Below are 12,239 nucleotides of genomic sequence, written 5' to 3'. Positions count from 1 at the left end.
AAGTTACATAGTTTAAAAACTGCCTTTGCATGTCTTTAAGTTGGAAAAGAAGCCAGTTTGGATCATAGAGTCAAAACTAAAGCGACTTCGGCTGGCTCACCTTTCTCTGTTGTTGGGTGCTAATCCGGTCAAGTCTGGTTAAAAACACCCTAAAAGCTTCCACAATACATTCACACATTTTAGTTTTAAAAAAATGAAGATATGAGTCTTGATATTATTTGTAAAAGACTAACCTTTACTAAGTAATGCAATGCAAACATGCCAGGTTCTGAACAAAGCTGTACTACTTCACAGAATCATAGTATGGTTTGGGTTGGAAGGGACCTTAGAGACCATCTAGTCCTGCCATGGGCAGGGACACCTTCCACTAGACCAGGTTGCTCAAATCCCCATCCAATCTGGCCTTGAACACTTCCAGGGATGGGGCATCCATAGCTTCTCTGGGCAACCTCTTCCAGTACTTTTTTGAATCCAACATAAACATGCACTTAGTTTGAGTCCTGTTCCCTTAATTACTTAAACTGAGACGCAAATGGACCCAAAGAAACAAGTCCTAAACAACTTCATTCATTTATTCTCACAGACAATGGGCAAGGGTCACACTATAAATCTCCCTTTTGAGAAAAATCTTGTATTTCAACTCCAACCAAATGCTAACTTTGTAAAGTGTAATTACTGCAACATATCATTTGGAATTGGAATCCAGCCAGCATTAGCCACACAGCTGCTGATGTGACTACTCAGGTCATACTCAATACAGTCTGTAATTTTGGGCATGCACCCAGCAAATTTTTTCAACAAATCTTTGATATGCCTTTATAAAAAACAGACGTAGAAAAACATTTATAGTTCTCTCTCCTATCCCCTGCAACATTCCTACAGCACGCATTTTAATATTCAAGTTCATTATAGTTTAAGACAATTTATCTGGTGGCTTTCATAGCTTTCTTCAACTAAGTCAGTCCAAAGGCTAGTTCATATTACTGCTAAGAAATACTCTCAGCTATCCAAGTTTGTAGTGCTTCTTTCATCAAACCACTTTATTCATGTCCCTTTATTACACACAACTTTTTATTTCTGCTTAGTAGTTGCATTCTTCATAATGCTAGATGAGAAATCCCCTCCCAAAATAAATTTCTCTCTCCAATCCAACTTTTCCACAGGACTAATCATTCTGGTTGTCCTAAATTATGTCCTGTTCAAGTCTGCACCAAAACATCATGGAGCTTCTAGGTGCACCTTCTCCATCTAATTAACAGGCTTCCTCTCACTACACATTTATATCAAGTGTTACCAAACAAAACTGCAAGTTTGTTATTCAACTGTTTCATCATTTCAAAGCTTCAAATTACTTCATATTTCAAAGGCACAAAGCCCAGAGTTGCCTTTTAACCAAATGCTGAACCTGGTTGTTAAAAAAAAAAAACCCTTTAGAGTTATAGACAGACAGTAAGATTAATCAAATATTATTAGGACACAATAAAGGCAACTGCATTAACTGTTAGTAACAGTTACCGCAAACAGTTTTTAATGCTGCAGTGAACAGCAATCCAAAGCTGCATTTGTTTAAAACTTTTAAGATTTATTCACATTTTAATGTAAAGGAGATGAAACATCTTAATATCTTATAACAGTAGTTTGAATCACAGCATTGGGTTTGTTTGCTTTTAAAAAAAAAAGAACAATTTCATACTTCCAAGATAATACATTTAGGCTAAAATGTCAATGCATCTTTCATTTTCCACCTAATGAGTTCTGAATCAGAGTATGTCTTGCTTGTATTGGCAGCTGCCTAGACATCATCATGTTTTCATTTGCTGTTTTAATTTAGAAATCTTTATCTGCCTTAGTTTTTCTTACCTACTTTTATTTTTTTCTTTTAAAGAAACATTTTAAACAAATAATGCAACTCTTCAGATGTTAAAGGTAACAAACTATTCCAGTTAGACTTTGCAAAAACATGGGACTGAGAAATTGCTATATTCTGTTCATCAGACTAACAACAAAGCCATTTTAGTAAGATGACACAAAAATCTGTTATACCTCCAACACTTGAATCGGTACTGCAAAATGAAATACACACTTTTTTTTTCTTTTACAACAAGCAAAAAGGCTTTGCACAGGTTCATCTCTTGCAGTTAATGAACTCTCCCTGCTTAACCTTACAGCGAGGTTGCATTTTTTATCTGCTGATTAATACCTCACAGCTATCAGCAGGCCGAAACTTTTCAGAGGGGAAATTGATATGAAAAACAATGTGAGGCCACTATTAGTACCACAATTTAAAAAAAAAAAATTGAAAAAAAATATTGCAAATTGGTAATAGCATTCTCAATAGCACTGAAAAGTCTCTTTTAGAAGTATTTCACCTAATACATAGTATTACTTAGTAATAATAATCTCTTACCATTTTAAAAAATAAAATCCTCAGAACAGAACATCAGAAAAGGCATTCTGTTAAACAGCCACTTCCATACTCAATTCCAGTATTCTAACTTTGTGAATGCATTTACACAGGACTTAACATAATATAGCTTCTGCTTGCTTATTTAAAGCCAGAACACACAGTCTATGCTCAGTTTTTCAAAATATGAAAAGTAACAGAAGAAACATACCTTCTTAAGAACAGAAACTAAAGGCAAAAAATTTAACATGCTGTGGAACTAGAATTCTGCAAAGTGAAGAAAATGTAGGAAGCGCTTATCTTTTCCATAAAAAGCCAGGCTTGTACTCTCAAATGCAATTTTCTATACAATTATCCAGCGTAACTCTATTCCATTTTCTGCACGCAGTCTAATACATAAAAACTAAAACTTCTAAAACTTTGATTGTGCTAATATGTATAAAAACAGAATTATTTTTTATTTACAAATATTACAATTTCACACATTGCAATATATGTACAGTTGTACCCATATTACAATTTCGTGAAAACATTTTTCCTCCATACACCTCAGTCTGTCTCTTAGCAATTTCTGAAGATCAGATCAGAGGCTTGTTAGCTCATAAACAGATAAACGAAGCTTGAGGGATCATAAAAATAATGGAAGTGAGAAGGGGCATAAGTCTGAAGCTCTGCAATCCGTAAGGACAAATTTATTTTTGTAAAGCCAAAGATGCAGCTGCTAGTTAGGTAAGTCAAGCTCAAAAAAATTAGTTAGAAAAGCTTGTATCAAACTTGATGTACTCACTGGAGCGGAAAGATAGTAGGACCTGTTATAGAGTTGAAGGAGGGTCTGAGTAAACTAATTGGAGATAAAAAAAAATACAGAAATTTAAAAACTGATGCTAAAAAGACATCCAGCCTTTAGGAAACAAGTCTCAGGACAATGATTTCTGAATATTTCAAGTTAAGGCTCAAAAATCATGGTTCAAACTTTTAACGTTGTATGTGTTTGTTTTTTGGGTTCTTTTTTGGGTTTTTTGTGGTGTTTTTTTTTAATCGCCCTTGAAGTTCAGACAGCAAGAACTCCAACGTTCTCAGCCTCTGACACCGTTAAAAAAAAAGCCAATGCTTTTTCTCCTCAATTAATCAAGCTTTAAAATTAAAATAAACCCTTATATATCACAGGATGTGTTTAATTCAGATAGCAAACCCACTAAAAAGAGGTGGGGTTTTTTAAATGTAAGAGACTTCTGTAGGCCACTATAGTTTGGTATGCTTGGTAATATCTCTGCCTGAAGTGCTTCTAGCAGTCCATTCATTCACTGCCTACATTCACAGAACACGTCCAATTTTAGGTAGATTGTTTCTCTTCTTAGGAAAAGTTTGACCAAAAATTTTGTATTAAATAGTAAGAAATAATACCTGTTGAACAAATACGCTGTTCAAATGACTGGCAAGTCTCCGTGCAAATTGCTCACGCAAGTCACTAAACCGCTGCTGTTGCTGTTTCACTGCATGAAGCATATCATGTCCTAAAACCAAAAAGAACTTCACAGAGTACAAAATACATAGTAATATATTGTATATGGGAATCAAGATGACCAGAGGTCACAATTCCCTCAAACTACAGAAACAAAATTTGAGACTAGTTGGAAAGGCATATAGAATAAAGGCACTGCCATAATAAATTTTGTATGTTAGACTGTAATCTAACAAAAACATTACCTGGACGAAGAGCTACATTCATACACTGGAGAAGGGCATCTGCTGCATTAGTGCAGGCCTCAATGCCTCGAGAAGAAGTCAGATCTCCCTCTTGAAGGGCCTTTATATGACCTTTAGCCAAATCCATGTGATTCTACAAAATAATGGATAGTACCGTCCATAAATCAGAAGCAGGTTAATCTGCTATGCTTTGAATGATAAATACAATTCCATCATCATATTTACTGAAGTTAGTGCAATAATAAAACAGAAAAATAAACTCATTATTTTAAATAAACCTAACATACGTTTGCTAAAGAGGGTAGGAACTTAAAAGAATTTTATACCTGATGTGAACAACCATAGTACCCACAATAAAAATGCTTACCACTAAGAACTCTATCTCTGACAGCAGTTTCACGTTATTTGTGTTGCTGAGATGGATTAGGTGGTTGCTTTCTGAAATTTGATCCATTTGTTCCTTTACACTCTGAAGCATTTCTTCATAACTGCTCAGCTTTAGCTCAATTTGGTCAACTTCCTTTAGAGCTTCATCCAGCAACTTCATCAAGATATTCACCTGTTTTTCTGAGGCCATAATTGATTGGATATTTGCCTGTACAGAAAATTAAGCCACCACATTTTAAGAGACATCTTTATATCTCAAAAGCGTTCTGATATCTCCTTCTGTCTTTATTATTGACAAATAAACACCTTCCAAAACTCCTGATGAAAGCGACAAAACAATATAAGCTTGTAGTACTTCTCATTTAAAGTGTTATTGAACACAGTAGTTCCTCACTCTATGACACTTTTTTCTTTCACAAAGAAAAGATATAAAACCAAAACTTTGCTGAAGTTCTTAAAATTAAGTATTGACCTGCACAAAAATCAAAACCAAACAGTAATCCCTACTATACTGGAACATTCTTAGTTCCAGAAAAACAGCTTAGGTGATAAGGATATATCTTCTGTTGCAAGATCAGCTCTCTCTACAACAACAGCCATTTTCAAAATATAAGAGAAACATATAGCTTGACAATTTGATGAAATTGTTCACTGTTCCCTCAAGACTGTATCCCCTGCATCTCCTTATGTTTTCTAAGTGTCCTCTAGAATGCTGGGTTGTTCAAAATGCAAAATAGCAAACAATATAGTACTGTTACATAGAGTTGAATACTGCAATGTTATTAGATTAAACCAGTTGCCTAATTACACTGAGAGTAGTATTTTAGGCATAAGAGTTCACATCCACGGACATGAACATGAACGTCTATTCTCTCTCTCCCTGCAGCCCTGCCTTCAAGAGGAGTATAGGCAGAATGCCTCCCCTCTTTTTCTTCTCAATTCTTCCTCATTTGAAAGCCTGTGACCCACCCCAGAAGGTCTGGAAGGTAAAGAGGAAAGCTGAAGATCTTTAAAATCTGATAATAGACAGAATGTAGCTTTGCTTAGGAGCAGATATACATTTACATTTAAATATGTGGCAGAACACATTAGCTACCTTTTCAAAGAATGCTACGTAGTCAGTATCAATGAAAACAGTTCAACAGTTCTAATATTGTACATTAGAAGAAATGTTTACCCCATCTAGCACTTGTAGCTCTCTCGACAACTTCTCTGCAAAGGCTTCAGCGTTAGAAATAGCATATTCACACCCTTCCATCATTATTTCAATATCCTGTTCCTCTCTTGCATTTAACTCCTGGTATTCATCCACAGCTTCTTCATCACCTCCTGCCACACTTTGATTCTCTCCACTTGGAACGGATTCTTACGTAAAGAAGGGAAATAAAACATATTATCAAGTGCAGAAAGTCAAAAGCATTTTAAAAGCACTTAAGTATGTTCAACTATCTTAAAGTAAATAAATCCATTAACTTTCCTAACAAGCACCAGCTACCTACGTACAATTTTTTCAAGTCTCACTCTTTCATGGGCTTCATTAAGATTCCCAGAACTGGTTCTCAACAGTGATGTTTTCCAAATTATGCGATGTAAGTAAAATACAAATAGCCACCACCCTTTATTGCACGTACAAAGGGACATACCATCTCGGTTTATTCACCTCTCATGTTGATAATCAACATCAGAATATATTACAGTATTACACTAGACTTATTAGCAAAAGATCAGTAGAATCTGAATCAGTAGAATCTGTCTTTTGGTACACATATTATAAGGGAAACATACTAAACTTGATTAAGAAACACATGACCGAATAAATAAAAATTATATTGATGCTCAAGGTAAGTTTCACAGCAGGAAAATCAGTACTGAGGTAAGTAAAAATTATGTAACAATGTTTTCATGAACTATGGTTTCTCACAGCAGTGCTTAATTAATTCAAAGGCTGACAACTGATTTACAAAACATTAACACAGTCCAGCCAGAAAGCTTTTAGGACAGTTGAAACATCTCTCTTAGATTATCAAGTTGCTAGAGATATCCAAAGCACTATTTTAAAAAAAAGAAAAAGCATATTATTTAAGAAAATTTGCTTACAAACCAAAATAAAGGAAAAAGGTGTTACGCACCTTCTGCAACTTTAGGCAGTTCTGAAGAATTAAAAGGTACAGAAAAGCAGAGGAAAGGAAGCAGAGAATGTTAGCTAGACAAAGCATGAACAGTGTGTATATTTTTAAGTGGCAGTAAGTTTGAATGTTTTAATATTGCACGAACTTGAAAAGTTAAAGGTTGGTTAAAAACAAATTTCAGTCAACATCAAAATACAGAAATGCTATCCTTCCTGTTTTACAAGTTCTTCTGCATAAGCCAGTCTAGTATTTAATATCAGCAGTTTAACCACTTCTGACAGACTCAACGTGAGATACGCTTACTTACTAGGCTTTACTAAAAAAATTTAACTATTGTTAAAAGATAATGTGACTATGAAATATTTCATACAGTATGAGCTAACAATATACAAAGCCTTCTTAGCAACCAGTCACATAAACTGTAATAGGGTCCAGCAGAACTTAACACGTACTTCACCGTTCATAAACTCTCATCTAAAATCTCATATAACCTTTAGCATGCTACTGAAGCATCACTTTTTAAAGCTTTTTTCCAATTCAGGGGAAAAGAAAACAGGAACAAAAGCAGATTCGTTACACATTTAGACCTACCAGATCTTGCAGTTAGATTTTCATTTGTTAAAGAAACAGAATCCCTTAGAAATACAATAAGCTTATCAATATTCAAAATTTCATTAATAAAGTATTTTTTCTCAGTTCTCCGTTTTCTAGTGCAAAACATGTTATCTAGTCACCTTGTTTATCTGAAGACTTCGAAAATATAAAAGAATAATACTGAACAGGACTAAACATCAGGATTAGGATTTATTTTTTTTAGCATATCTGTTTTACCTCAATAATTATTAAAAACTTTATACTTACAATACAGTTGTAGAAATTTACCTTCCAAAAGCTGTGAACTAACATTAATAAAGTCAATTTTCTTTCTAAGATATCTCTGATTGAGTTTCCAGATACATGAAATGAAGGTGTTCTTTTCCACTGTGCTGCTTGCAACCCATTTGTAAACTTTGTCAAAATGCAAGTCAAATTCAGGATTCTCCTGCAAAACATGAAATATGTTACAGGCTCAACAGTGAAATGAGTCTCTGAGCAGCAGAGATTGTTTACGCATTTAATTATTGACATGACAGAATAAAAATGAAATTACACAGATGCCAACCTGAAGCTCATACACACCAACGCTGGAACCCTGGCACCTTAATGAAGGTGCTAAAACACTGAAAGTGAAAAATCAGAATCCACGCTATGAAGATGGTATTTTGCTGAGCCAGATAAGGCAACAAGAACACATAACACAGATATCTGTAAGAGTTTCAGCAAACATTTGATAGCGCTGTCTGCATTGAAACACTGTCCTCAGAATGACTAATGCCTTGTGTTAGCCTTCTGAAAAAGGGTAGCTGGAATTACTGACAACATATACCACACAATTCAAGGAGACTTAGGAGAACAAGCAAGAGAAAAACATTACGAGCACTTTATATATTTTATAGATACCATAGTATTTGATAGCACTGAACAGGATAGAAAAGACCATTTGGTATTTTAACAGTAAAAACTACTATAGAAGTATTTTCAACTAGATTTATTGCCTGATGAGAACATTACTTTGATAACAATTGAATAATTTCTACAGCCACTTAGAAACTCAACATGGACTGCTAACTGGTAATAGTCCATTTTAAAGATGATGTTATAAGCATTTTACAAGGTCCAGCCTCCTTCTGATGAAAAATGTTATTGCACGAGACATGTTAAATTCTTACTTATATATAGTTTGCAAAAATAGTTGTACTATTGCTGCTACTTATTACTTATATTATCACCACCATCTGTAGAAGCAGGCTGCAGATGAAACTGCACATGATGGGAAATGGTATTTCCTGCACAGCACAATAAAAGTGGTTCTGTTTTTTTCCTGTAGCTTATATTGATAAATATAATTACCACACATTTGTAAACAAACAGTATCATTACCTAAAATTTGAGTTGTCTCACAATTAGTACAGGAAAGGCCTGTGTCAAAAGAGTTGCAGAGGATCACATTTGGAAACCAAAACATGATGAACCTATCAACTTTAATTCTGACGTTTTTTAATATGTGACAGTTTGGCATTCAACATTTGTTTTTTGAAAGAAAATTTCACAATCGCTCGTTAGAGTGGTATATCCATTACAGCATATTTCTGAAAACAGTTACCAAATTCTATTTTGCAAGAAAAGCCCTGAAAGGTGGTATAATTTTAAACAGAATCTTAACCTGAAAGCAGCAATTCTCCAATATGGTATTTAGGAACAACAAAGAAAATCTAAAATCTAGCCAACAAGCATGTGGATTACTGAAATAACAAAACATATTTAACCTACACTTGGGGAGGGGGAAATCAAAGAATTTTCGACTTCATAGTTTTCTGCACTATTCTCCCAAATCACCAGTTAACAGAAAATAAAACTAGACATCACAGGATGAAAAATTTTCACCTATGCTTGTTTGTAAAGATTAGTTTATGACAACAGATGAATTTAAATGGTCAAAAACAGGTTGCTCTTGTTGTTCTACGGAAAAGGACACCACCTCAGGACTGTACGCTTTCCAACAAATGGCCAATGTCATGATTTAGAAAACAGACTATAAGAGCTCACCTTCAAGCTTATATATTGCTCATTGAGAATGTTTTAAGTGTCCTAGCAATAAAATGTCACATGTAGCTGAATGTCATTAGTAAGATGGTTATAAATTTTTTTAAGGGAAAATAAGCTTGTCATAAAAATTTACATAAGACTTGAAACATACAAAAAAGTACTGGTCCTTAGCCCAAGCACTCTACAGTCACTGAGGGATCACTACAAAAAATAAGGCAGATATTCAGAACATTGCTATTCAAGTACATCTGGACTACTCTTACTCAGTTTACCAGGGTTATATTCTTGGAAAGGCTGGAAGAAAACGTAGGCATAAACTGCACAGGAATGTATCATCTTAATTCCTAATTAATGTGTTATTAATCTAAGTTTTAAAGCAGTCAGTATCAAGGAAGTTAACTATAACTTGGAACCAAAAGGACGTTCTGAGCACAGCATTAAACCAAAAAGTTACACATACCTTAACAGCATCTTTGGCATCAACAATAGCAAGATCTCGAAGTGCCCATGCAGTCTGCCTTTTGTAGAAATCTCCCTTGTCAGATTTTTTCACTTTTACCACATTTACTTGCACTGGTCGTTCCGTTGTCACTGTTAAATGAAGTAAAAGAGTAACTTCAAACCGCACAAATTAACATCTATTTCTGCTGTACTTCAACTTCTGAAACATATTACCTGTGGGGCAGATTTCATAATATTTATTTCATGAAAAGAGACCCTTTGAAACATTTTCATCCTCAATACCCACAGCTCAGTTTAAGTCTCAGTCAACCAGATAGAAATTTCTATACAGCTTGTTAAGACATGAACTCAATTTACAGATATTTCTTTGATGCAGCAGACCTCGGACCATGGCCACATAACTGACAAAATACAGAAGTAACTGGAGAACAGAGTCAGAATAAAAAAAAACATTTTCTGAGACTTCTCAGTCAAAAAAAATATTCTATCAACCCAAAGCAGCTATTTTTTTGAATAGGTGTTATATAATACACATACACTTAAAGGAATATTAGAACTCAGTTCAGTTACTGTGCCTTTCCACAGCCCTCTGCCCTGAACTCTAACCAGTACTCTATTGCATTTTATTTTGGCTGATCAGCCTAGCTACTCACTAAATCCCCTTTTAAGCCTGCTTCAAAAGCTCACCAGTCCCACACAAATAATTTTGATTCTTTCATTTCAAATTACAACGAGATCTGGGAATAAAAGTACAATATTTTGTTTCTTTTTTAGTAAAAGCAATAATGGAAGTATGTGATTGTAGTTTTGCTTAAGCCATAACAGATAGCCAGTCGGAAAGAATTTAAGTTTCCAGGTACCCAAGTATGGGGACAGAGACAGGGAAACGTGTATTCTGCTATAGGGTTAAGTTGCTCTGGCTGACACCACTTATCTTAGCCATGATTAGTCTCTACCTGGTTGTCACCTTCCTGCCCTTATATGGAAGAAAGAGAGGATTATATTGCAAACCCAAGTTGACAGTTAACTGAAACAATAGAGCGCAGGTGCTGGAATAAGGAGTTCAACCAAGAGGAAGACTTTGAGCCTTCACCCCACAACCCTCAAAGAAGACCTCTAGAGAACAGTGCGCAGACGCAAGAGGGAGGGTATAGATGTAAATAACTTCAGGGAAATAATCTGAATATGTATAAGATTTCTGAGAAATGAATATGACTGACTGTCCTAAATAAATACGTGGAAGTGAGACTAACCAGTGGGCATGCAGGAGGATCACAGAGGTGATCTCCCACGCACCCAGCACTGAAATAAAGCTTTGCTTCACAGACTTTGTCCTCTCTTAAAAACTACATAGGTGAATGTTTCTCACAAAGTATAAGCTACAATTGATTTTCTCCATTAGAAATGGAAAGCACTTGTTTTATATGGGGCAAGAATAAACATTGTAAATAAAGCTGAGACAAATGCAACTGAATAAAAAACAAAGGTGAAGACAAGAAATAGGGTGTGGTATTACTATGTACCTGTGGCACACAAAAAGCAGTTTCTCTTCTTTTTGCCTGCTTTGCACACGTTCACAATGCTCAACAAGCGTTCATCATTGGGAGTGAAAATATCCCTCTGTAAAGCATGTTTGATTGCAGTCATTTTCTCTCAGCTGAAAAATTTTAAGAAGTCATAATACATTCAGGCACATTTAACACACAAAAAAAGAACTGTTCATTTACTTAAAGCAACTACAGTTTTCAGAAATTAAATTTTACAGGTAACTTAATGAATCATAATCTAGACAAGCATGATTTAGGTAGAAGACCAGCCCACTTTAGGAAAAAGTCTAAGATAAAGCTTACAGTTGTCCAAATGAAGTAAGATGGTAATTTCTCAACACCAGGATGACCCTTCTTAGAAGTAAAGGGGAATGTGAGGTATTAAAAAAAAAAGTCAAAATGGGAATTAAGAAAAAAAAGACTCCCTCACTAAGTAGTGGTATTTTAGAATGGGCATGAATGCCGTGAATCCAGTAAAAATCTGTATGAAGACAGCTGAACAAAAAACCTCAGAAAATTTTACAGGATGGAGAATGTGAAAGTGAAGTCACTACGGTGATGACCTTAAATGAAACACAAAACCCAGAATCCTTCAAATATACCTAAAACCATCAATTAATTTCCAGGACTCTTTCACCAAATCAAGGTTATACATTGGGCAGACCAGACTGAAAATAATGTTATATTTAAAGGGAGAAAAAGTGTCTCTGGCTCCTCGCTTCGCAGGAAGACTTCTGGAATATATTCTGGATACAGTATGTCATAGCATTCATTCAATCCACCACTCAAATGCCACAATTTCAAGTCTAAGAAATTCCTACTTTTGAGTCTTGGTGTACCACATACACATCCTTACTCTCTGCTGGTAGAGGGAAAAATCATTCTGATTCAGGATCAGTGTCCCTGCATGCTTCCTCACTCCCTCCTCCCTTGGTATCATAACAGAAATTCTAAATT

General features: G+C 35.0%; 1 protein-coding gene across 4 annotated transcripts in view; it reads right to left on the bottom strand.

Moving 5' to 3' along the window:
* Positions 1 to 11,385, bottom strand: part of EXOC1 (exocyst complex component 1) — a 28,355-nt gene extending 16,970 nt beyond the window's left edge. For 2 of the 4 annotated variants that reach the window (XM_009704354.1, XM_009704356.1), the window contains exons 1-8: positions 11,259 to 11,385; positions 9,734 to 9,864; positions 7,510 to 7,669; positions 6,628 to 6,648; positions 5,676 to 5,863; positions 4,479 to 4,706; positions 4,112 to 4,244; positions 3,809 to 3,918 (exon numbers count right to left, since the gene is read on the bottom strand). In XM_009704354.1, the coding sequence (XP_009702656.1) occupies positions 3,809 to 3,918; positions 4,112 to 4,244; positions 4,479 to 4,706; positions 5,676 to 5,863; positions 6,628 to 6,648; positions 7,510 to 7,669; positions 9,734 to 9,864; positions 11,259 to 11,382 (1,095 nt within the window). In that variant the 5' untranslated portion in view covers positions 11,383 to 11,385. The remainder of the gene's footprint in view (positions 1 to 3,808; positions 3,919 to 4,111; positions 4,245 to 4,478; positions 4,707 to 5,675; positions 5,864 to 6,627; positions 6,649 to 7,509; positions 7,670 to 9,733; positions 9,865 to 11,258) is intronic. The other 2 variants (XM_009704355.1, XM_009704357.1) reach the window with 1 other exon arrangement.
* Between the last annotated feature and the right edge of the window lie 854 nt (positions 11,386 to 12,239).

This window comes from Cariama cristata, unplaced genomic scaffold (assembly GCF_000690535.1).
Source record: "Cariama cristata isolate BGI_N322 unplaced genomic scaffold, ASM69053v1 scaffold15487, whole genome shotgun sequence".
In the NCBI taxonomy this organism is placed as follows: Eukaryota; Metazoa; Chordata; class Aves; order Cariamiformes; family Cariamidae; genus Cariama; species Cariama cristata.
Note: the sequence above shows the minus strand (reverse complement) of the source record. Positions and strands in the feature narration are given on the sequence as shown.